This window comes from Oncorhynchus tshawytscha, linkage group LG06 (assembly GCF_018296145.1).
Source record: "Oncorhynchus tshawytscha isolate Ot180627B linkage group LG06, Otsh_v2.0, whole genome shotgun sequence".
In the NCBI taxonomy this organism is placed as follows: Eukaryota; Metazoa; Chordata; class Actinopteri; order Salmoniformes; family Salmonidae; genus Oncorhynchus; species Oncorhynchus tshawytscha.
Genome location: NC_056434.1, coordinates 16,625,624 through 16,653,115, shown reverse-complemented (window position 1 = coordinate 16,653,115; position 27,492 = coordinate 16,625,624). Strand labels below are relative to the sequence as shown.

Sequence of the window (27,492 nt, the reverse complement as noted above, 5' to 3'; positions counted from 1 at the left end):
ACATATTCTTGGTCGTACTGATGGTGAGTTGACGCTGATCTTATATTCAGTAGTTCTTCTCGACTGTATGTAATGAAACCTAAGATGACCTGGGGTACTAATGTAAGAAATAACACGTAAAAAAACAAAAAACTGCATAGTTTCCGAGGAACGCGAAGCGAGGCGGCCATCTCTGTCGGCGCCGGAAGTCAACAACAACAAATACCTGGGTTTATCAGACTGAGTGGGAAGATAAGTGTTCATATCAGTGGTATTCATATGGTTAGTTACTTCTACTGGAAACGGAATGGGCTTCCGAGTGTCCGGTAGCACAATCTATTGGGGACAGAAATAACAGATCACTGTGCCAGTCAGTGTTATGTTCCCCAGCACACCAGTGTCTCTATACAGAGAGCACAGAGCAATGTGACCACTGTTTAAAATACAGTTGAAGTCAGAAGTTTACATACACCTTAGCCAAATACATTTCAACTAAATTTTTCACAATTCCTGACATTTGATCCTAGTAAAAATGATCGGTCTTAGGTCAGTTAGGATCACCACTTCATTTTAAGAATGTGAAATGTCAGAATAATAGCAGAGATTATTATTTATTTCAGATTTGATTTCTTTCATCACATTCCCAGTGGCTCAGAAGTTTACATACACTCAATTCAAATTTGGTAGCATTGCCTTTAAATTGTTTAACTTGGGTCAAACGTTTCGGGTAGTCTTGCACAAGCGTCCCACAATAAGTTGGGTGAATTTTGGCCCATTCCTCCTGACAGGGCTGGTGTGACGGAGTCAGGTTTGTAGGCCTCCATTGCTCGCACACGCTTCTTCAGTTCTGCCCACAGAGGGTTGAGGTCAGGGCTTTGTGATGGCCACTCCAAAACCTTGACTTTGTTGTCCTTAAGTCATTTTGCAACAACTTTGGATGTATGCTTGGGGTCATTGTCCATTCGGAAGACCCATTTGCGACCAAGCTTCAACTTCCTGACTGACGTCTTGAGATGGTGTTTCAATATATCCACATAATTTTCCATCCTCATGATGCCATCTATTTTGGGAAGTGCACCAGTCCCTCCTGCAGCAAAGCACCCCCACAACATGATTCTGCCACCCCCATGCTTCACGGTTGGGATGTTGTTCTTCGGCTTGCAAACCTCCCCCTTTTTCCTCCAAACATAAAGATGGTCATTATGGCCAAACAGTTCTATTTTTGTTTCATCACACCAGAGGACATTTCTCCAAAAAGTACGATCTTTGTCCCCATGTGCGGTTGCAAACCGTAGTTTGGCTTTTTTATGCCGGTTTTGGAGCAGTGGCTTCTTCCTTGCTGAGCGGCCATTCAGGTTATGTCGATATAGGACTCGTTCTACTGTGGATATAGCTACTTTGTACCTGTTTCCTCCAGGATCTTCACAAGGTCCTTTGCTGTTGTTCTAGGATTGATTTTCACTATTTGCACCAAAGTACGTTCATATCTAGGAGACAGAACACATCTCCTTCCAGAGCGGTATGACGGCTGCATGGTCCCATGGAGTTTATACTTGTGTACTATTGTTTGTACAGATGAACGTGGTACCTTCAGGCGTTTGGAAAATTCTCCCAAGGATGAACCAGACTTGTGGTCTACAAATGTTTTTGGGCTGATTTCTTTTGATTTTCCCATGATGTCAAGCAAAGAGGCACTGAGTTTGAAGGTTGGCATTGAAATACATTCACAGGTACACCTCCAATTGACTCAAATGATGTCAATTAGCCTATCAGAAGCTTCTAAAGCCATGACATACTTTTCTGGAATTTTCCAAGCTGTTTAAAGGCACAGACAACTTAGTGTATGTAAACCTGACCCACTGGAATTGTGATACAGTGAAATCTGTCTGTAAACAACTGTTGGAAAAAATACTTTTGTAATGCACAAAGTAGATGTCCTAACCGACTTGCCAAAACTATAGTTTATTAACAAGAAATTTGTGGAGTGGTTGAAAAACGAGTTTTAATGACTCCAACGTAAGTGTATGTAAACTTCCGGTATATCTGGAATTCCAGCCAAACAGGTAATACAAGTTTGTACCTCTATTTCAGATGTTAAACAGTTGTTTCCCTCTTACAGCATGGAGAATATGTATAATGTAATTACTTGACACACATATATTAAACCAATCGTGCCGTTCTGCTGAATAAACCTTGTTAATCAATCATCTCTTATTACAGTATGTTGGGTGTTCTAAGAAGCTCTATGAGATGTTCTGTGTATGTATCACAAAGCTCACAGGCAGGTCATGAGGTAGACAAATGCATCATAACTGGTGGTGGTGACCTTGGTATTGTCATTTTTCTCAGGCTCTGATGTCAGTCGGTTTCTTCTCTCCCTTCACTTCTAGTCTGAACTACAGTCAGAACTCATGGGAGACAGGACTCTCTGTATATCACACTAGCCATCTGGGGAGACCACCGGCACACACACAGGCAGGCGATCACACACACACACACACACACACACACACACTTAGTGCCTACTAATTACTAAAAGACTATCCTATACTGAACAGGATCTGTGTCATTGATACGTCATCTGGTCTCCGCAAACACAGAAGTCAATCATCCGCGTTTCCTTTCCTCTACAGAGTAAATTCAAATAAGCCTTCAGGTCAATGTCATTCAGATAAAGAAAGAATAGACATTAACATCTAAAGCTAATAAAAAGCAGTCAGGAACAATGTTCCCTCTAAGCTGCGGGTGGGCGCCAAGCTCCCCCGAGACTGCCGCGCAGCAGAAGAAATATCAGCCGGTGCAGAGAAGCATGAGATTGAACGTCACTCAACTTTCTAAAGTGTTCCCCCTTAGTTAATACTGTCAACGTTTCCCTTTACTGTCGAAATTGTGATCGAATCAATGCAATATTAGTCACTTTCAACGCAACATACCGAAACAAAAAGAACTATGTAAGTCTTATTAGTATGCAAAATTAACTATGCAAGAGATTAAGGTGTAGGCAGAATGCATCGGAGTAGGATTCTTTTGCATAGAGAGAGAAGACTCAGGCTCTACACAGACTGGCGCGCCATAACCAACTGGAGCTGCAGTAGGCCTATATGCAAGTAGACCATTGTCATATGGATCTGTGCCATTCACTTTGAACTGGACTATGTTTACAGCATGAGTGGTGGTGAGTAGATGCGCTTGCTTTGAGATCAAAGTGAGAGCTACATGTAGTGACTTGTGCGCATATGTAATAATATCAAGCCCTGCATGTTTTTTCCCATGTAGGCTGAATGACAGAACAGCTATTTCCATGCTGCAATGTTATGGGATTCATTTTCTTCATAGTTTTTGATGGTAGGCCACTGGTAGGCCTACATTATGATCGGATAGCCACAGTAGCTTACTTGGCCACTGTTAAAACTAAAAGTTAAAGCGGATACATCCTCAGTGTTCACAGAAAATGCACACCAGAAGTTGCACAGAATTTTCACAATGTTCAAATTTACTTTTGTTGCGCTCACCAGACCTGAAATTTTGAAAAAATTATAGGAACATTGTTCAGGACCCATGTGCAGATGACTAGATGAAACTTGTCAGTCAGTATGGATCCAATCTCAGCCACTGAAAATGTGGGTTTGGTGACCCCCTTCGTTCCTGCCCAGTCCGGAGCGAGGCCTGTCTCCTGCGATTGACACCAGCTGGGCAGCGCTGCGGTGTTCATGGGAACCCCAGAGATCTGAAGGGACCTTTACTTTTGTTCCGTGCCAGAGACAGATGTTATTGCCAACAGAGTGGGCTTCCAGAGGATGACACAGCGCCTGGAGTCAAAAGTCATATCTTCCCACTCCTGTTTTTTTTCAGCATGGCGTGAGAACCAGCTCCAGGGGCCTCACCGACCTATGACAATTAAAGTGTGTGTGTGTGTGTGTGTGTGTGTGAGTGTTTTTTTCTCTGCAATGTTCCCGGGGGCCTGGAAGCAGAGAAAGTTGGAAAACAGAGGATTGGACCTTTTTTGGTGTGTGTGTGTTCCTGGTGATGCGTAAACTGTATTGGTTGGAAAGGGGTCACCTGGTGTGGGAAGGGGGATGTTAGTTTTGTACCCCCACACCATTGTGCTTGACCTGACACCCGCAGCAGAAGCTAGTTAAGGACCATGTCACCTCCACCTTACCCTACACCCTACACCCACTACAATTCGCATACCGCCCCAACAGATCCACGGTGGGACACAATCACTGTTGCACTGCACACTGCCATATCTCACTGAGACAAGAGAAATGCCTATGTAAGAATCCTGTTAATTGACTACAGCTCAGCCTTCAACTCCAAGCTCATCCTAAACTCCGGGGCCTGGGTTTGAACCCCTCCCTGTTCAACTGGGTCCTACACTTCCTGATGGGCCGACCCCAAGTGGTGAAGGTTAACAACAGCACCTCCGCCTCGCTGATCCTGAACACATGGGCCCCACACATATCTCCCTTAATCATCAAGTTTTCTGACGAGTCAACAATGGTAGGCCTGATGACCAATAATGACGAGACATCCTACAAGGAGGAGGTGAGAGCCCTGGCGGAGGGGTGCCAAGAAAATAATCTCTCTCAACATCAACAAAATGAAGGAGCTGATAGTGGACTACAGGAGACATCAGTAAGAGCACACCCTCACAGACAGGGCCACAGTGGAGGGTTAAAAGCATCAAGTTCCTCGGAGTGCACATCAATGACAACCTGAAATGGTCCCGTCCCACAGACAGCATGGTGAAGAAGGCGCAGCAGCGTCCCTTCAACCTCAGGAGAAATTAGTCTTGGCCCCCAAGACCCTTACGAACTTCTACAGATGCATCATGGAGAGCATCCTGTCGGGCTGGTACGTTATTGAATAGTACCCTCAAAATACTATTCTGAACGTCAACAGTGAAGAGGCGACTCAGGGATGTTGGCCTTCTATGCAGAGTTGCAAAGAAAAAGCCATATCTCAGACTGGCCTATAAAAATAAAAGATTAAAGATGGGCAAAATAACACAGACACTGGACAGAGGAACTCTGCCTAGAAGGCCAGCATCCTGGAGTCGCCTGTTCACTGTTGACGTTAGAACTGGTGTTTTTCGGGTACTATTTAATGAAGCTGCCAGTTGAGGACTTGTGAGGTGTCTTTCTCAAGCTCTAATGTACTTGTCCTCTTGCTCAGTTGTGCACCGGGGCCTCCCACTCTTTCTATTCTGGTTAGAGCCAGTTTGCGCTGTTCTGTGAAGGGAGTAGTATACAGCGTTGTACGAGATCTTCAGTTTCTTGGCAATTTCTTGCATGGAATAGCCTTAATTTCTCAGAACAAGAATAGACTGCTGAGTTTCTGAAGAAAGTTCTTTGTTTCTGGCCATTTTGAGCCTGTAATCGAACCCACAAATGCTGATGCTCCAGATACTCAACTAGTCTAAAGAAGGCCAGTTTCATTGCTTCTTTAATCAAGACAACAGTTGTCAGCTGTGCTAACATAATTGCAAAAGGGTTTTCTAATGATCAATTAGCCTTTTAAAATGATCAACTTGGATTAGCTAACACAACATGCCATTGGAACACAGGAGTGATGGTTGCTGATAATGGGCCTCTGTATGTCTATGTAGATATTCCATTAAAAAATAAAGAAAAATTAGCTGTTTCCAGCTACAATAGTCATTTACAACATTAACAAGGTCTACACTGTATTTCTAATCAATTTGATGTCATTTTAAAATGGAAAATGTGCTTTTCTTTCAAAAACTATTTGGAAAGTATTCAGGCCCCTTGACTTTTTCCACATTTTGATACGTAACAGCCTTATTTTAAAATGTATTAAATTGTTTTTTTCCTCTCATAAAGCTACACACAATACCCCATAAGCGCAAAAACAGGTTCAGAAAATGTTGCTAATAAAAAAAGGGGTCTGAATACTTTGCGAATGCACTATATATATATATATATTTAATTATGTGCATATTGTTTTGTATTGTATGGTATTATTACTGCACTGTTTGAGCTAAAAAACATAAGCATTTCGCTACACCTGTGATAACATTTGTAAATCTGTGTACGGGACCAATAAACTTGGATTTGATTTGATGCACCACCAAAAACAAGAAACAAGAATGTCTTTGAAACTGCAGAGCTAAACACAGCTTACTCATGAAGACAAAGCATCTGAACTAACAGACTATTCCTTGGAGGTCCCACGTACCAGTCTAGAGTAAAGTATTACAACACTTACCATCAAACCTGGATCAAACACAATGTCAAACACTCAATGTATTCACTTCATTTAGGTTGAGCTTTGCACTTTGAGACTCTTTGTTTGGTTCCATTGTACCATAGCTGGCTTTATACAGTAGATCGAGAAAACATATTATTCTTCATCCAGTAAATTCCTTTTCAAAATGGCTGACCAACATCCGTGTACTATAATTACCTTTGGTTTGAAAGCAATGGGATATGATGTAGATTTCACAGCTTGTTAAAGCGAGGGAGATTGCTCGAGTGCATAGATACATAGATACCCCAGCTAATCCAGTTGTGCTATTTTCTTTTGTCTATTCAATTCAGTCCAATTCAACCCTACTGTATGAACAGATATGGTCCAGCCTTCTAGTCCGTACAGGCTTTCTTCAGGCTGCCAAGAGAATAGGTGATCTTAGTTATTTCAGGGTTGTGACAAAACATTGAGAACTTTTCAACACAAATGCCATGGTTAACGTTTGCTGTCCTTTGTAAATTAGATTACATAGAGCTCTTTACACTGTATGCTCTTGAACCAAGTCTAGCCAAAGTTGTTTTTAGATAGAAACTGTCAGTAGCCTCTCATCTGAGCTAGCTTCTGGTGCATTATCTGTGTCATTCTGGATACTGGTATTGGTTCCAAACATGTTATACAAAGTTATTTATCGAACTAAATTAAATCCCACAACATAATACATTCACTGTGTATAAATTCTTACAGGGTGACCAAAAGTGGAAAATGTTCTGTGTACAACAACATATGATACAGCCGTGGGTATATGTTTTCTAAATATAGCCCTTGAGGAGAAGTCATTGCATAAGAAGAAACATGGAGTCAACAGAACCAAGTCTGTTGATTATTTCTCTCTGAGCCCTGGCCTAATGGTGGGGAGCGACTCTCCAAACACCACAGCTTGACTCGCTGTCAACAGGGTTAGAGAGACACACATTTACTGGACATAATACAGAGAGCTTACCACATGTAGTTCTGAAGTTCATGAGATATACATGTTCGTGTGTGTGTGTGTGTATGACACACGCATATGCATGCACACACACAAACAAATGTCGCTGATACCAGAACAATATTACTTTGGGACTTTTTAACTGGCTTGACCAAATGGATTAAGAATAATATGCGAAGCAAATATAAATCTTATAACCATTGTAATCCAGATAAGCAGTTTAAAATAATGTGAGCCTTTGACGTTTAGCTGCTTAAAAAAATTGTATGTTTAGCCCGTAAGTTGGTTAGGGCACAGCTGAACCAAAAATGTATGTACCACTTGACCCAATAAGATAATAAAACCCATAGCACATTAATCATAAATAAACTTCTTTAAGACATCAATAGAAGGTTCACTTTTGGAAAGATCTACAAAGCAAAGCTAAAAGATAGGTCTAATTTGCTTTTGTCCACTGTCAACTGACTATTTTGTTCCGTGTTCTGGCTGAACAGTTACAGGAAAACGAAGTCTCTGCTCTGTACCAGCAAATAAGAATCAGAGGTCAAAAATGTAATCTATGAAAACCGCTTAAAAAATAAACAGGATGTTTACATGAAGAGTGCCAGTGTAGGGGGAACAGACGACTGGGAGAGGAAGATAAGCTACTGTGGTGGAGCCAGTAGTGGGCCCTGTTCAGGCCTGTCAATAGAGACGGCTACAACCCAACGGCTGTATACTTCAATCATCTTACACTGGCTAACGGTCTAGTGTGGAACCTGCCTCTCGTGGCCTTACTTTCACCCCCTCCAAGTGGAAATAATTCCCCTGAAAAAGGGCCTGTTGACAGCGGAAGCGAACAAGTACAGGCTCTTTAAAGAAGTGCATTTTAACTAACCAGAAAGAGGGTGTACTTGATTTTCATGCTATTACGAGAATAATCATTCCATCTGAGGAAGTATGTTGATCACCGATCAGTAGCACCCATCTGCTTTTGTTTGCTGTAACACTCTGACACAAACATCACACACTGGCACATTGCCAAGCTGCAACTCATGACTACTTACTACGATACCATCAGCTCTGCCACGACCTAGGGAGGAGACAAAAAGCCATAAAACTGAATGAAGTGTCATGAAAAATGTGGTATTCAAGAACATGCATTTTCCCAACAGAAAAGGGAAAATCACACTGCTGCTACAGTACCTCACAGTCCAACCAATGTCCATCAAATCAAGAATAAACAGGATCTACGAGAGATAGTCAGCCATTCTTGGAGGAGAAGGGAACTTTTGTTTTTTTAACACCCAAATCTCTCTTTTTGATGTAAATGGGTTCTTATAAACTGGGTGGATACCACGGGGATGACAAAACATTTATTTTTACAGCTCTAATTATGTTGGTAATCAGTTTATAATAGCAATCAGGCACCTCAGGGGTTTGTGATATATGGCCAATATACTGCATGGCGTCGTGCATAAGAACACCCTTTAGCTGTTGTATATTGGCCATATACACTACACACCTCTGGCCTAATTGCTTAATTATAGAAGGATCCAGACACTTTTTTTGTGATTTCACTAGATTTTGATTAACGTACCCACAACCAGCGATTCATTTCCTCATCCTCGTTGTGTAGTATGAGGGCTCTGAAAAAACATGAACAAAGGTTCCAAAAACACCCAAATATGTCCTTTCAGAAATGGAAAACTCTCAGTATAATGATGCAGTTCTTCAGATGTTGTACACATGAAACTTTATCCGCAACGTTATATTCCATTTTGTTGTGACTCAAGTGGTATCTCTATGTCCAGTCAACAGGTAACTGCCAAAATAAAGGAACACTTGACTAAAAGAGGGACAAAAAGTATATTGAAAGCAGGTGCTTCCACCCAGGAAGTTCGAGACACTTGTAGAATCTACACTAAGGTGCATTGAAGCTGTTCTGGTGGCTCGTGGTGGCCCAACCCCCTATTAAGACTATTTATGTTGGTGTTTCCCTTTTATGGCAGTTACCTGTAACAGCATGCTACACAGAGAATGGAACAGCTGGATAGGGGAAAGTGCTGAATTCGACAAAATGGAATTTAACATTGCGAATAAAGTTTGGAATGACACAATTTAATATGGACAACATCTAAAGACCTGCATCACTTTACTGAGAGTGTTTGCATTCGTAAGAAAAAATATGATAACAATAAATCAGAGCCCCTGCACCGTACAACAAGGATGAGGAAATTAATCAATGGTTGCGATAAGTTTCTCAAAAACAAGTTGCAAAAAAAGTGTCTGGACCATTCTATAACATGCCATTTACATCAAAAATAGAGATTTAGTTGTAAAAAGTCAAACTTCTCTTTTAACCAATTATATGTGGATTTTGTTGTGCGCTTGGGGTTATTGGCTTGCTGGAAGATCCACTTGTGGCCAAGTTTCAGCTTCCTGGCAGAGGCAACCAAATTTTGGGCAAAAATATCCTGGTAATGGGTAAAATGTATGATGTCGTTGACCGTTCTCATTTAGACGCCAAACCCACCACTGGTGTGCGTGGCCAAAGATATTTATTTTCATGACCAAAGCACCGGTTCCAATCCAAGTGCCAATGCCGTTTAGCAAACTCAAGGCATTTACATTTGTTGGATGACATGAAAATAAGCTCTTTGGCCAGGAACACCAGTGGTTTTGGCGTCCAAATTAATTAAATTGTTGCCAGTAATACAGTTACAGTCATTACCCCTCTTGATAACACGAAAACACTTAACCAGCTCCGGTGGGGCGAGTTAACTGTTCAGAGCTAAATGTTTTTTCATTTGAGTCTGAAAATAGCCAGTTAGCTTGGGTGCTTGACTGTCATTGTGAGGTCAGAACACTCAGATCAACCCTACTCGTCGACCAGAACGTCCAGTGTGCACTCTGAACTCTGAGAGCGAAAGAAACGGTTTGAATTTCAAAACAAAGAACCTGACAACGCTCTGAAATGCCCAGAGAGCGAACAAGCCAGAGTTACACTCAGATACAGTGGGGAGAACCAGTATTTGATACACTGCTGATTTTGCAGGTTTTCCTACTTACAAAGCATGTAGAGGTCTGTAATTTTTATCATAGGTACACTTCAACTGTGAGAGACGGAATCTAAAACAAAAATCCAGAAAATCACATTGTATGATTTTTAAGTAATGTCATGCAATAAAATGCAAATGAATAAGTATTTGATCACCTATCAACCAGAAAGAATTTCAGTTCTCACAGAGCTGTTAGTTTTTCTTTAAGAAGCCATCCTGTTCTCCACTCATTACCTGTATTAACTGCACCTGTTTCAACTCGTTACCTGTATAAAAGACACCTGTCTACACACTCAATCAAACAGTCTCCAACCTCTCCACAATGGCCAAGACCAGAGAGCTGTGTAAGGACATCAGGGGTAAAATTGTAGACCTGCACAAGGCTGGGATGGGCTACAGGATAATAGGCAAGCAGATTGGTGAGAAGGCAACCACTGTTGGCGCAATTATTAGAAAATGGAAGAAGTTCAAGATGACGGTCAATCACCCTCGGTCTGGGGCTCCATGCAAGATCTCACCTCGTGGGGCATCAATGATCATGAGGAAGGTGAGCGATCGGCCCAGAACTACATGGCAAGACCTGGTCAATGACCTGAAGAGAGCTGGGACCACAGTCTCAAAGAAAACCATTAGTAACACAATACGCCGTCATGGATTAAAATCCTGCAGCGCACGCAAGGTCCCCCTGCTCAAGCCAGCACATGTCCAGGCCCGTCTGACGTCTGCCAATGACCATCTAGATGATCCAGAGGAGGAATGGGAGAAGGCCATGTGGTCTGATGAGACAAAAATAGAGCTTTTTGGTCTAAACTCCACTCGCTGTGTTTGGAGGAAGAAGAAGAATGAGTACAACCCCAAGAACACCATCCCAACTGTGAAGCATGGAGGTGGAAACATCATTCTTTGGGGATGCTTTTCTGCAAAGGGGACAGGACGACTGCACCGTATTGAGGGGAGGATGGATGGGGCCATGTATCGCGAGATCTTGGCCAACAACCTCCTTCCCTCAGTAAGAGCATTGAAGAGGGGTCGTGGCTGGATATTCCAGCATGACAACGACCCGAAACACACAGCCAGGGCAACTAAGGAGTGGCTCCGTAAGAAGCATCTCAAGGTCCTGGAGTGGCCTAGCCAGTCTCCAGACCTGAACCCAATAGAAAATCTTTGGAGGGAGCTGAAAGTCCGTATTGCCCAGTGACAGCCCCGAAACCTGAAGGATCTGGAGAAGGTCTGTATGGAGGAGTGGGCCAAAATCCCTGCTGCAGTGTGTGCAAACCTGGTCAAGAACTACAGGAAACATATGAATTCTGTAATTGCAAACAAAGGTTTCTGTACCAAATATTAAGTTCTGCTTTTCGGATGTATCAAATACTTATGTCATGCAATAAAATGCAAATTAATTACTTAAAAATAATACAATGTGATTTTCTGGATTTTTGTTTTAGATTCCGTCTCTCACAGTTGAAGTATACCTATGATAAAAATTACAGACCTCTACATGCTTTGTAAGTAGGACAACCTGCAAAATCGTCAGTGTATCAAATACTTGTTCTCCCCACTGTACAAACAACACACTTCGGGTAGAACGAGTTGACAATGTAATAAGACTATAAAACGTTAAGGTTTTATTCTATTCAATACCTTTTCAAAGTGGAAATAGGATATTCCAATTTTCTGATTTGACTGGTGTTGATGTGAATGGGTTTCAGCTATAGGAACAGGACTTTGGTGACTAACATCAGTAGGTTGGACTCATCCTATTGATTATGCTGGGTACGGGACGTTGGGAACTGATTAGCACTAACATGGAAACTCTTAATTTAATGACACACCATGCAACGATGAGGTGATTGTCATTCATTTGAATGGTTAAGGGCTGATACATGGATTACACAGCACTCAGGTCATAAACTAATGCAGCCCTGTCAGAAACCTGCAGCCCTTTTCCCATCAGTTACATTGATGAGTAGACCCCCTTAACCCTGTACTCAGAATAGACACACACACACACACTCTTGTTCACACACACTCATGTTCACACACACACACACACACACACACACACACACACACACACACACACACACACACACACACACACACACACACACACACTCCCTGTGTCCTGACAGCTGAGTGATTAGGGCCCCAGAGGGCCAGGTCTTTTTTTGGCCCTTGACATCGACCCCTGAATCCAACCCACGTATACCATCCATTGAACAACCACAATTAGGTAGGCAGGGCTCGCCGTGGAACAAACAAGCTCAGTGGAGCAGAGGTGCTACTCTCCTCTTACAAGGCTCATATGGCTTTAATAGGTGCCTTTCAATTAATAAGTGATGGAGCCCTGGTGTGAGGCAGGTTCCTCCACTTCCTCCTCACATCAAGACTTTGCAGCCAATAAGAGGAGTACTGAGGCCTGATGACGTCCTCGTCACATGTGCCTGGTGTCTCTTAGGAAGGAAACATAAAAGTATCTGTCCCTTTTCTGTGACAATGTTTGTTTGATGAGACTGATAAAGGCTGCATGTTTCAATATCTTTGGGGATGATGGGTAGAGAGAGATGACTGGGTTGCAGTAGCTAGTGTGTGTTGTATTCTCATATGCACACACACACAAAATTTCTCACATTCGCACTGTCATCGACCACAGAGGCAGAGGTGCCTGAGCACGGCTGTGTGTTGACGTCACCAGTGGTTTCCGAGTCGTTGCAGATCAACTAGCACAGAGTGGCTTAATGGACACCAGATAAGACCACTTCACAGGCTTTAACTCCATCAGCATGGGGCTTTGTTTGCTACCCAATTAACACAGTTTTTGTTATTTTATGCAAAAAGGAACTGGGGGTCCCTACTCTATCAAAACCAGGGAGCAGGTTGCTGGGATGAGTCACAACAGAATAATGATTTTAGAGGAGAACAAAAGAATACTCGGTATCTTATTAGAATGTTTTTTTATTTTTTATATAAACGAATGTATTAGTTTGAACTGAGTAGAGTCCTCAGTCAAGAAGATAAAGTGTATTGAAATAACGCCATTGAAATAATGAATCCAAGTCTTCTAATATACAGTCTCTCCAAAACGAATTTATACATGTTTTTACCTTCCGGTCTATGCCTTCTTTGTTTGGGGGTTGTACAAAATGTCTGTTTATACAGCATATTCTGCCTCTACTTTAAAAAACCCTCTAACAGATGTAACACAACCAACAAGAAATACAAGATCAAACTGCCCTGGGCTTTGTGCAACATCTCCAAATATGGTGAAATTGGTTCGGGCCCAGGAGCAAATTGGGCAAGCTACTGTAGAACCACACAGGGTCATAGGTCAAACTCATATTATTGTCTGTCTGATAGCTTTCTAGGAGAGGCGGTTTCACCGGGTCACATATACTCTCTGTGACTCAGACTGCCGTTGGAATAAGCTGCTGCACGTACATGGGACATTTCACAAGAGCCTAGTCACAAACGCACGTGGACTTGTGACTGACAACACCTCACTTCTAATTTCAGTTACCTATGCCAACCTGCTAATAATATCCAGAGTTGTTTATGCTTATCATATCCTATGGTTTTCAGTCCATCATTTGGTCATCCACGTCATTGAGGTCTAGCAGGAAGCAACACATTATGAAAAGGTAGTCAAATGGTTTTCATCTGAATCACATGTGAGCTCTGAGCTGCCTGGTCATTATGGGATGCATCTAATAATCACCACACATTACTCATCACACCGGGTTAAATCAACTAAATAACTCAGTATTGTTCAGTCATGCAATATTCTTATACTTTATAGCACTGTCAGCAATAAAACAAGTATTATTAAATACTTGTATTATACTAATGTATGAGATAACTAATATGATCAAGAGATTGTCTGAAAAAATAGATGGAGAAGGTCCAGGGTGGAGCTAGACACGAGACAAGACGACAAAAGACGAGACAAGACAAAATGAAACGAGACGAGGGACACTTGAAAGAGACTGAACCCAACAAGAGGAAAGGGGGCGGTCCTCTCACACTGACTGACATTCTCGCCACCAGACAAAAAACCTCAAGAGCTGAATTTCCTGTTAGTGTATATCCACAGTATTAACTCTAAATCACCTGCTCCTACTCATGACTTAATTTTGTTAAGCCCAAAGCATTAATATGTAAAGCACAGTACTGGTGAGAGGCTAGTTAGGAGATTTGAAAGATTATACAGTCCTGTAGTTTTCGTGTGAACTGTATTAGGCACATACTATATGTTCAATTCAACAGGCCACCACTCCAGGCCTATCAATATGTCTGACTCAACGTTCATTAGACGTTGCCTTTGAAGAGTTTTGAACACTTAGGGCTTACATTACTTTGTTCCCACAGTGCAGGTGTTTGTCGTCATGCATTTTTAAATACCAGATACAGAATTAGCCACATTATCTTTTTGCTTCTTTAACTGGAGCACTGAGACTATTGTGGACTCAAGTCCCTGGGTCCAAACTATATAGCTAACATAATGGTCCCTTTCACGTATTGCCATCTGTTGAGTGTGGTGTGGTGTGGTGTGGTGTGGTGTGGTGTGGTGTGGTGTGGTGTGGTGTGCGCCGATGTGTAAATGCAAGAAGACCCCAGACTTCACCTGTGCTGAGAAGCCATGTGTTCTTCAATAAAATAAACCCTCTGGCTCCATCATTCTAGCCTGACAGTCAGTCTAGTCACAGTCATGGCTATAGCAACGTCACTGACAAACAACCAACCACGTCAGAGAAACTTTAAATAAGTTTCCCACCACTTCTAAGACCCAGCACAGCTCGTGGTAACAAGGGTGACACAAAACCAGTACCAAGACAGGAAGAAGGAGCAGTGTTAAATTGAAACTAACCTCAAACATAAGCAGAAATGTGTGAATGGGTGCTGACAATGACACATGCAACATCTGGGAGAAATAGGCGAGAGGGAAAAATGGTGCATTACCGCCTGCGCTTCTGCATAATGTCAATGGGCCGGTTGACTGCGCAAGGGGATCCACATATATTCCCATTCCGCACTTTGAACGACCGGTCCGAGGAGGGGGCCAGGAGTACACAGTTTGTTGGCAAACTCATATTTCTTCCCCCTTTTTTTCTCTGCTCTTTCTACTTCTGCTTTTCTTTGTTTCCTTCCTCTTTTGACAGCTGTGGTTCTCTTGCCACTCTCCTTTCCCGCAACCCTGTTGCTTTCTTCACGCCGCACCTGGCTCCCATTGCCGCTCAAATGAATGATATGTCAAACAGAGAGGACCGAAGACGCCGCAACAAGAAAAGCCAAAACGGCAAGAGAATCTGTGAGAAAGGCTTTGAGGAAAATCCTCCTTGGTATTTCCCGCCAACATTCCTCCTGTCAAAAACATTGAAAAATCCTCCTCTTTTAATGCTGCTGTGTTTTTTCAAAAAGTCAAAACATTTCTACCGGGGGACATCGTCATACGTGGTTGTGGGAGGCGAAAAAAAATGTCCTTTTCATGGATAAGTTTGTCGCCCAGTGCATATTCAACAGTTGGCTTGCAACGCCAGAGTTGTGGGTTCGATTCCCACGTGGGACCAGCTTGAAAAATGTATGTACTCACTCTGGAAAATAAAGTCTGCTAAATGACTAAATGTAGAAGCATCATTTAAGCTCTCTGTGTGATTAGAACTGAAACTTCCAAGATGGAATTCCTTTTCTATCAGGATGCAGGTGAAAATGAAACTCAATGTCTTCCTCTCCTCCGCATTTTCGAAACCCTGTCTTCCACCACCAAGTCCCAACTCCCTCTGACAACTGTAGCCATCGCATAGACACTCTCGAAAACCCAATAGGTGCGTTTGTGTGCAAGTCTTGCTATATAATGTGTCTTGTGTGTCTGTGTGAGGGATCCCTTCCTGAGCATGTGTGTGTTTGTGTGTGGACCAGTTGAACTGTGAGGTCAGAAAACAGGGGCGGTCTCAGAGGCAGCATGGCTCCTGCCCTTTCAGTGTCTCCAAGTTTAACTCTTTAAACGCTCTCTGCATTTTATGAGTTAAACTTGACATTGCTTAGACCCCCCCCCCTTCCGAAACAAATGCAAGAGAGAAAGAGAGAGTGTGACAGTAACACATTGTAGCGCGTCAGAATAAAACTGAGAAAAGTTTCTACTAAGAAAAGCCTCAATTTAAGACAATGATTGGTTGAGATTAGTATTATGGGGTGTGGTACTACTTGGCTGGAGCTGGCACCCATATATCAGCCCTCACAGGGTAAGATCGCCCACTCCTGTTTTAGCATGTTTGCTAGGTGACAGCTCACATAGCAACATGTCTTGATCCGAGACTAGCCAATCTCCAAAAGTCCTCTGCCAGGAGCCAAATCCCAGATCAATAAGGTCTAAGGAAGCCGTGGACTGAAATGGCCCATGAGCTCACAGAGCGTCCCTGATGAAATCAGGGGTAAATATTTGTCCACTGAGGAAGATGGCACAGAGCCCGGGTCGACGTGTTGGCAGACATGTGGGAGGGGAAGGGTAAAGGGGAGCCTTTTGAACATCAAGGACGTTACCCACAGAGAGGTAGGTGAGGAGGACCACGAGGCCATAAGGGGGGAGAAGGGGATTGGTGGGGGTGTTACAACATTTCCTGTACCCCGTATTGGCTGTACCATTCATAGGCCCCACACACGCCTCAAAAACACAAGGGTTTTTACAATGAGAGGATGCATGCTGTCAAAGAAAGAAAGAAAAATACTTCCTGAGAGCACTCACATAACCCAACGTGAAAACAGTTTAAAAAAAAATAAAAATACATAAGTTGGAGTATAGTATATAGTCGTTACTTTCTCCCCTTCAGTCACAGCAGCAGGGTTATGTCCATAAGGCATCAAACAGAAGAAAACTGACAGGGTGACACTAGCTGGTCATGTCCACGCTCATTTTCAGTGCCTAATGAAGAAAAAAAACACGGGCAAATGACCTCTAAACCCTCTCTGGGAACTTCCAATGCAAAATGTTTTCTATCGTTTTCCATACAGTGTCTAATGAACGCAACCCAGGTAAATGACCTCTGACCCTCTCTGGGAACGAGGATAACATGAATCTGTCACACACACCAATGACAGGGATACGCAATTAAAATATACTGAACAAAAATATAAATACAACATGTAAAGTGTAGGTCCCATGTTTCATGAGTTGAATAAAAGACCCCAGAAATGTTCCATATGCACAAAAAGCTTATTTCTGTCAAAATGTTGTGCACAAATTTGTTTACATCCCTTTTGGTGAGCATTTCTCATTTTCCAAGATAATCCATCTCTCTGACAGGCATGGCACATCAAGAAGCTGATTAAACAGCATGATCATTACACCTTGTGCTAGGGACAATAAAAAAAAGGCACTTTAAAACGTGCAGTTTTTTCACAACACCATCACAGATGTTTTGAGGGAGCGTGCAGTTGGTATGCTGACTGCAGGAATGTCCACCAGAGCTGTTGCCAGAGAATTTAATGTTAACTTCTCTACCATCAGCAGCCTCCATCAGCCGTCTTAGGGAATTTGGCAGTACGTCTAAACTGTGGGTTTGCACAATCAAAGAATTTAGGCACAAATTGTCAGAAAGCATCTCAGGGAAGCTCATCTGTGTGCTCATCATCCTCACCAGAGTCTTGACATGACTGCAGTTCAGCCGTCACAGTGGACTTCAGTGGGCAAATGCTCACTTTCGATGGCCACTGGCACGCTGGAGAAATGTGCTCTTCATAGATTAATACCGGTTTCAACTGTACCGGGCAGATGGCAGACAGTGTGTATGGCATCGTTTGGGCGAGCTACGGATAACGAACATCTGCAGTTTATCGATGGCCATTTCAATGCACAGAGATACCGTGACGAGATCCTGAGGCCCATCGTCGTGCCATTCATCTGCCTCCATCACCTCATGTTTCGACACAATTTCTGGAAGCTGAAAATGTTCCAGTTCTTCCATGGCCTGCATACTCACCACACATTTCACCTATTGAGCATGTTTGGGATGTTTATGTTTTTGTTCAGTGTAGAATTGCCCTGTCTGCAATCGCACTGGTGATAGCAGCCATCTTGGGAAGACCGGGGGAGAACGTTACAATAAAAAAAAAGTGCAGAGCGGAGTATCTCACCCCAAAAAAGTTTCAAAGCTAATACCATAAAGCCCTACAGGGTTCAACTCAACAATCAAATCTGGACAGGGTTTAATTAAATGCAATCATCTCTGGATTGACTGAATTCAAATGGAATTGGTCCCAACACTGAAGTCCTGACAGCACTGAGGGTAATAATATTCCAGTTAGGAGGACTGTTAAAGGCATCTTAATGATCTGGACAATCTATGACAGACAAGGGCATACATACTGTACATCGGACCCTCGGATCATTGCGCAACGTGCCTGACAAACGTGCTGGGTCATGAAAAAGACGGCGGGCTGGGTGGCTTAGGCACTAAGAATGTGCCTCAGTGCTATGCTGCATTCCCCTCCCCCATGAGCAACCATATCCAGAGCAGAGTGTTCCCCGCAGCACTGTCCCCCTCTGGGGCCTGGCTGGAGTGTCAAGTTTGAAATGTTTTATGACAAAGACAAATTATTAAAAGCTTATCATTTGCACTTATCTTCTTCCACTGATGGTGAACACAGCTCTATTTGGTACTGCATCACTGACTTTCTAACACCCTCACATGGCGATCAATTCATAATTCTAACATTGCACTTAAATAGGAAATGTGTAAACTATTTAAATTATGTTGTAAGAAAAGCATATTATCATTCTCAGAAATGTGGTTCATTTTAGAGAGTAAATATAAAGTTAATCCACTATTTGTTAGTTCCCCAAACGTAAGAAACTGTAAATGTTTCCAAAACCATTTCTGTTGAGTAGCCGACGTCAAAAGTTTTAAAACCATACATGTCGTCTAGAAACCTAATGACTCTTTCCATATACAAGTATATGTTACAGATCTATAGCAGAGTGGCAAATGTAAACACTCAGTTGAATTGATGGTATTCCACTGAAATTCTGCCTTTCAAAACATCTCAAAACCTCCTTGGAATTGACTGAACAAATTTGTTAATGTGAAACGTGAACCAAGAGGCTTTATCCAGTAGATGTCACTTCATACCACGATACTAAACCAAAACAATATTCAATCCACACCAACCATCTCATAACCTCCTCCTGACTCACTATTCGTTCCCCTTCTGAAACATGAAAACTAAAGATTAATATAATATACAAAATAATAAGAGCAATATGTAAGAGTCACCCTTTTGCCAGATATCAAGCCCAGTCCTTCAATTGGAAGGCCTTGAGATGTGGTTACATTAAGGATGTATGACCAGCTACTACAAGGGACAGATACAACACGCAGCAGAACACAAATTAGTCCCAAATGACTGAATCTCCTACAGCCGGGCATGAAGGAATTAATAGGATTTTGGGAAGAGGGTGATGGGGAAGGGCAGTCATGCTGAAAACATGGAGCTGGAGTAGTGACGCACATGAGCCACTGTTGCAGCCGCCCTGGCGGGGTCTGGGAACTATTCCAGGCTCGGGGGCTTTATTTTAGAGGGACAGACCAGAGCTGTTGTGTCATTGTTGCCATGCTTATCATTCCAGTTCTTTGGGCTGCTTGTGTCTTATTCAGGAGGCACCAACAGGAACTCGTCCAATAAGAATAAAGAGTTTTAATGTGGCGTTTCAAAGATGTTTTGCTACATTATACTAGGGCCGGGGCGAAACCAGTATCGCGATACTCATTAGTATTGTGGCAAGGAAACAAAACACGAAACAAATTTAACTTCTTTATAAGAACAGCCATACTGTTGCAAAAAAACATCTATATGTTATAATCCAGAGTCATATATATTTATTTTCCGAGCTATAGCACACGATATTTTACATACAGTAGGTTGAATTTGGTCTGCTTCGAGATTTCATTTTTGCCATGGAAAAAATATTGCGATAATGTTATCGTCACAGCCTTACATTCTCTCTCTTTGTGGCACACTAGATTTGAAGTGGCTGTTAGAAACATGCCTGGCTTGATTGAGATATGACAATTCTCTGGTCTAACAGTAATCTCAGTCTGGAGACTCGAGTGCCCAGTAACTTCTGACTGACTTGCTTTGTGCACCTCTCAGTGTGGCAGAAGTCAGCAGATCAGACGAAGCATAAAGAGGAAAGAATAAATGTGTGGCCAGATTTTCACTATAGAGACACAGTATTTACAAAGCAAGAAATGTTACATTTTAGTCATTTAGCAGACGCTCTCATCCAGAGTGACTTACAATAGTGAGTGGATATATTTTCTTACTGGTCCCCCATGAGAATCAACCCACATCCCTGGCATTGCAAGCACCGTGCTCTACCAACTGAGCCACACCAACCCAATGCCAAAAAACTGCCCATCTGAACTCAAGGGCAGACTAATCTAGTCAGGCCTCGTGGTGGTGGGATCTCTGATCAATGGGTGAGTCACTGGTGACCCCGGCCAACTGTTTACCTGGAGAAGCTAATACCACATTGTGCCACACATCCCAGTTGGGTGAAAGCACACACAGTATACGAATATAAACCAGTGTGGAGGGTGGCTCTATAGGACTATCATGTGGCTATTCACACACTCACTCGGATCCACACACATCACACACCCACACAGTGTTCCACTAGAGTGACTCCCTCCACCCCCTCCCAGTTGTGACATCAGCAGACAGGGGTGGTGTTATCGATCCTATTCTCCTTTCCCACAGACAGCACAGTGTACAGAGCAGGCAGAGTACACACACACACACACACACACACACACACACACCCGTGCGCGCACTTGCACAAGTACGCGTGCACACACAAGTACGCGTGCACACACAAGTACGCGTGCACACACAAGTACGCGTGCACACACACGCAAACTTTTACCCAGACAGGTATTTAAACAAAAAACATGACATACACCGTGCATTCACAGACAAGCTCACACAGACAGACACATCTGATCTCCAGTCCACACACAGCCCAGTCTGTTCACACTGCAACACCATCCACACAACACTTTTCTGTGTAGCACAGTTTCTTAATTGTGTACAAGCAATTTTTGGATCTGTGTTGAAACGTACCTATAGCAGAACATCAATGATCAAACGCTTGAATACATTTACAGAACTTCTGACCATTTTATTGCCTTAATACTGGACGTGCATATCTTAGACCACCTTTTGCATAACCTTAAAAACAAATATTATCAGTGAATAGAAAATTCACTGTTGTTTTTCATCAGAAGAGAAGTGTACAATTGATTTCACTGTTTCTGTCACTCAGTAAAACCTAATGCACCCCAGCAGTGTCATACCATGTACAACATATGGAAAGATCAAGGCAACAGGGACGGTCTATTCTCATGATTTTGTACAATATTGCAGATATGCAGAGAATAAAGTTGTGTTACCTCTAAGTCATCATCTTCAACATTGTGACCTAATACAGCTTTGCTTTGGACTGATATCAGTTGTGTTCCTCCTTTTTATTCACCGTCCCTTATTTATATTGTGGATTGTGTTACTTCACCAATGGAAAGTCTACAAAACATTGAGAAAACCTTTGTATTGAATACAGCATGGAATTGGATTGTGATTATACAGCCCACCTTTTTTAAATATATGTAATTGCCCATAATGCTGCACCTTTGGACAGTACTTCTAATATTGACAATCACGATTTAGTAACTGCAAAGAAAATATATTGATCTACTGGGATTTTTTAGTTTTGAGAAGGCATTTATGTATTTACAGATGAAGTGAGAAGTTCACATACACCTTAGTCAAATACATTTAAACTGAGTTTTTCACAATTCCTGACATTTGATCCTAGTAAAAATTCTCTGTCTTAGGTCAGTTAGGATCACCACTTTATTTTAAGAATGTGAAATGTCAGAATAATAGTAGAGGGAATTATTTATTTCAGCTTTTATTTCTTTCATCACATTCCCAGTGGGTCAGAAGTTTACATGCACTCAATTAGTATTTGGTAGCACTGCCTTTAAATTGTTTAACTTGGGTCAAACGTTTCAGGTAGCCTTCAACAAGCTTCCCACAATAAGTTGGGTGAATTCTTTCCCATCCCTCCTGGCAAAGCTGGTGTAACTGAGTCAGGTTTCTGGGCCTCCTTGCTCGCACACGCTTTTTAGTTCTGCCCACAAATGTTCTATAGGATTGAGGTCAGGGCTTTGTGATGGCCACTTCATTACCTTGACTTTGTTGTCCTTAAGCCACTTTGCCACAACTTTGGAAGTATGCTTGGGGTCATTGTCCATTTGGAAGACCCATTTGCGACCAAGCTTTAACTTCCTGACTGATGTCTTGAGATGTTGCTTCAATATATCCACATAATTTCCCTTTCTCAAAATGCCATCTATTTTGTGAAGTGCACCAGTCCCTCCTGCAGCAAAGCACCCCCACAGCATGATGCTGCCACCCCCGTGCTTCACTGTTGGGATGTGTTTTTCGGTTTGCAAGCCTCCCCCTTATTCCTCCAAACATAACGATGGGCATTATGGCCAAACAGTTCTATTTTTGTTTCATCAGACCAGAGGACATTTCTCCAAAAAGTACGATCTTTGTCCCCAGTTGCAAACCGTAGTCTGGCTTTTTTATGCAGGTTTTGGAGCAGTGGCTTCTTCCTTGCTGAGCGACCTTTCAGGTTATGTCGATATAGGACTCGTTTTACTGTGGATATAGATACTTTGTACCTGTTTCCTCCAGCATCTTCACAAGTTCCTTTGCTGTTGTTCTGGGATTGATTTGCACTTTTCGCACCAAAGTATGTTCATCTCTAGGAGACAGAACAGAACGAGTCTCCTTCCTGAGCGATATGACGGCTGTGTGGTCCCATGGTGTTTATACTTGCGTACTATTGTTTGTACAGATGGACGTGGTACCTTCAGTCATTTGAAAATTGCTCCCAAGGATGAACCAGACTTGTGGAGGTCTACAAAAATGTTTTTCTGAGGTCTTGGCTGATTTTTTTTTATTTGCCCATGATGTCAAGCAAAGAGGCACTGAGTTTGAAGGTAGGCACAGGTACACCTCCAATTGACTCAAATAATTTCAATAAGCCTATCAGAAGCTTCTAAAGCCATGACATCATTCTCTGGAAATGTCCAAGCTGTGTAAAGGCACAGTCAACTCAGTGTATGTAAACTTCTGACTCCCTGGAATTGTGATACAGTGAATTATAAGTGAAATAATCTTTCTGTAAACAATTGTTTGAAAAATGACTTGTGTCATGCACTAAGTAGATGGCCTAAAAGACTTGCCAAACCTATAGTTTGTGAACAAGAAATTTGTGGAGTGGTTGAAAAACAAGTTTTAATGACTCCAACCTAAGTATATGTAAACTTCCGACTTCAACTGTTATGTTTTCTTGTATTTATGTTTTGAGAAGGCGACTACATTTTGAAAACACATTTACTGTTTTGCAAAAGGCCACAGAGTTCTATATCTTGTGAGCTATGTTTTGAAAATCAACAAAATTGTTCCAAAAAATGCTTGTACGCGATTGAGAAAAATTGCAAAACAAAAAACAAATAAAAAAACAGTAATTTCTGAACCTGAACATGTTACAATAAATGCAGTTGCTCCATTTAACCCCCCAAAACAGGAAGTCCACTGGGCAAAAGTGTGCCTGTTTGAAAAACTAATTTGCTTCCTCAAACTAAAAGCTGTTGGATAAACTTCTGTAAAGTAATTGTACTGCTGTGCAGTCATGTTGTACATGAACCAGAAGGACACAAACACATTTCGCTGCACCTAACCTGCTGTATATGACAATAACAAAAAAATGTTTAGTCTGAAACCACAACTGCTTGGATTGAGTGCAAAAAACAAAGGCCATATAAAAACGTAAAAAAGACTCAAGATAATCACGTACCCCATACAAGATCCAGTCCTACATATACATACCCATAGCAGGAGTGTCTCCGACCGTGGCTGCTTGGGCCACAGCCAAACAGGCTCCCTTTCCTTGGAAATCGGTGATCTTTGTTCATTGTGGGTCAAAGCTTCTGGCTGCTACAGTATGACTTGCTGGGCTGACAACAAAAAGAGAGGCTCCACACACCCACAACAGCTGTGAGACGAGGTGGAGCTCAGATGGAGCTCATCCTCTCCGAAGGGCTCTCCTGCCAGGGCTGTAGCCACCACATGCTGCTACTGCCTGGGAAGACCCAGGGAGCGGTGGGTAGGTGGGTGTCCCCGGACCAGCCCCCCGATCACAGGTGTGCTGCCCTTTGGGCAGGGAGAGCCAGGTGGAGGGGAAGAAAGGACGCAAGCCCTTCTGACGCACCAGGATACTGGGGTAACTGTAGGTCATGAGAAGGGGAGAGGCTGGGGAGAAGCAGAAAATAAAGGAGTCCCAAGTGCTGTAGGCTACGCAAGTCTCAACAAGACCAGCGGTCTTCAGTCAGTGCTCCAGATAGCCTTCTTGAATAGCTTTATTAGCATTCCATTTTGAGGTTGTCTCTTCTGTTGTACAAACTCCAGAGACGGATTCTTAAATAGAACTGCTGGAGAAAGTCCTTGAAGGATAAAAATGTCAGCTCTTAAAACAAAGTCTCTCACAGTCCCTCTCTGTCTTTCTATCTGTCTCTACAGAAAGGGGAAATCCTCCATGTTCCAGTAACCTTCAGCAATGTGAGAAAGAGAAGGGAATGAGGAACGAGTGAGGAGGGCAGAGCAAGCGTTGACCTCTCTCCGCAGTGTGGGAGAGCTTCCTCCGTCCCCAGAGGTGCTAGCTGTGGAGGCTGCAACCAAGGCCCATACAAGTCCCCACAACCGTTTTCAGCTTTTCAGGAGGATATCAACAGTAAAAGTGAAAGAGACTGAAAACAAAACCTTTCAGTAAAGAAGGAATTCGATTCAAGAAACTGCGGCAGTGTTGGCATCTTCTGAGGAAAGGAAAATCCAAGACTTCATTGAGTATGCCAGAAGCAGATGGTAAAGTTGGAGATGGTTGCAAAATGGTCAAAAGTATAACTTGCACACCTACTGTATTAAAAAGGCGCATGGAGAAAATGTTTATAGTGAATAGAAAACTCCAGTAAAACTCCAGGTCGCTCTCTATCTCGCACTCTCTCCTGGCAGCCCTAGCCTAGTTAAGGCCGAGATGTGGGATCGACATGCCTCCCAATGTGGCTTCCTTCCCCCTACAGCTAAGTAATGACATGGTGCATTGTTGGATTCCACGAATAAGGGGTAGCAGGGGGTGAGGGTGCACTCATATGTACTCAGGTGGAGTTTCTAGGTGCACACAGAGACAACACACACACACAGAGACAGAGACAGAGAGAGAGAGAGACAGAGAGAACACACACACTGAAACACACACATGAAAAGCATACGTAGAGTCTGCACCCAGGGATAAAAACAGCAATGAAAACATCAGGAGGTTTTCAAGCCCTGTAGTTAGGAAATACAAAAAAGTGGCTTATTTCTCAGGAAACCGCTACCCACAACATACGCAATGTCACTCTTGCACAAAGCCAGTCCACCAACATATGTACATAACACATTTGCTGTACTATAGATGAGACTGTAATTGAGACAGACTTTTTTTTTTTACATTGTGCCACAGACAGGCCAGGGCTGGAATAAAAGCCTGCAAACCCAGTAGTTTAGTTTCATAGGACAGGCAAACTCAGGCATGTTGGCTCTGATCGTTCTCACGCTACAGTAGCTGCAGATGCTCAATAAAATGCCACAGTAATCATCATCCACCCTGGATTGGGCTGACAAAGGCTAATGAGCCCTGAGCCTTGTACGATACAAAACCTCTGTCTCAACAACAAGACAACCTACTCCCTGACCTCACCTTTTTCCTAGACACTACACACCTTACAGGTGGCTAGAGTCAAAGGTCAAAGACTCCAGCCACCCAAGTCATAGACCGTTCTCTCTGCTACCGCACGTTAAGCAGTACCGGAGCGTCTTGTCTGGGACCAAAAGGCACCTGAACAGCTTGTACCCCAAGCCATAAGCCTGCTGAACAGTTAATCAAATTGCTACCTGGACTATTTACATTGACACCCTTCATTATTTATTTATTTATTTATCTTAAATTGTTTTGTACTGACTCTCTTGCACTGGCTATATGTACACTCACTGTACTCTACCCACACACTCACACATACTACACTGACACTCCAACACACACACGTTGCTGCTACTCTGTTTATTATTATATATATATATATATATATATATATATATATATATATATATATATATATATATATATCTGATTTCCTAGTCACTTTTACCCCTACCCTAAACTCAGGGTTTAACAAATTACATGTAAGGGATTACCAAAAAAACAGTAACTGTAATCTGTTACCAGCAAAAATATTGTAATCAGATTAGAGATACTTTTAAAAATGATTACTTCGAGGATTACATTTAAATTCAGAAAGGATGTTTGTGTTTTCTCAATGACATTTAAATCAGCATTGAAAAAAGGTGCAGGGTTAAGTTTGTTCCACCTGAGTGAGTCTGACCACAAATCAGACACTATGATGACACACCAAATGGGTTCGATGGGTCGCGGAAAAAGAGCAAGATTAGGTTTATGTAGGCTACAGTCCAAACTGGCTCACAATTGTGAGACTGCAGTCAGGATTCAAAGAATATCCAACTTGAATAAACGCTGGGAGGTACAGATGACAGCAGTGGTGTAGTCTACGGTGATACGGATATCACTTATTATTGACATCTACATAGCGCATTAATATGACTCACACTGCTGCGCTCTTATTAAGCTATTTGTGGTTGTTGTGGATGGCTGTTCACAAATCTAAATGTTTATTTAAACCCAATAATGGTTGAATTCAAGAAGTTTAAGCTACCTATCAATCATTGTTTTTGAAACTAGTGGACAGCCAGTGAAAAATGCACTCTAACAGCTGTATAGTGTGGATACCAGACTATGGAATAAAAGTGGGGCTTTTAATTCTTGCTGATAAAATGTTTTAATAAATCCATAGGCCTAATGGACACATTCTCAAACTCACACACATTTGATAGCAGAAGTTGCTACATCCATTTTTGGACTTATAAATGATCTATCTATCGATCGATCTATATATACACACACAGTACCAGTAAAAGGTTTGGACGTACCTACTCATTCAAGGGATTTTTATTTTTTTTACTAATTTCTACATTGTTGAATAATAGTGAAGACATCACAACTATGAAATAACACATATGGAATCATGTACCAAACAA

At 42.3% G+C, this 27,492-nt stretch overlaps 1 protein-coding gene across 8 annotated transcripts in view; it reads right to left on the bottom strand.

The window, feature by feature from the left end:
* LOC112252129 (cAMP-specific 3',5'-cyclic phosphodiesterase 4C) overlaps positions 1–27,492 on the bottom strand; it is a 172,534-nt gene that overhangs the window by 37,490 nt on the left and 107,552 nt on the right. The window contains exon 1 of one of the 8 annotated variants that reach the window (XM_024423103.2): positions 24,175–25,505. The exons of 5 other annotated variants lie outside the window; for them this stretch is intronic. In XM_024423103.2, the coding sequence (XP_024278871.1) occupies positions 24,175–24,260 (86 nt within the window). In that variant the 5' untranslated portion in view covers positions 24,261–25,505. Of the gene's footprint in view, positions 1–8,759; positions 9,083–15,177; positions 16,137–24,174; positions 25,506–27,492 lie in introns of those variants that run through there. 2 more of the 8 variants (XM_024423102.2, XM_042323024.1) reach the window with 2 other exon arrangements.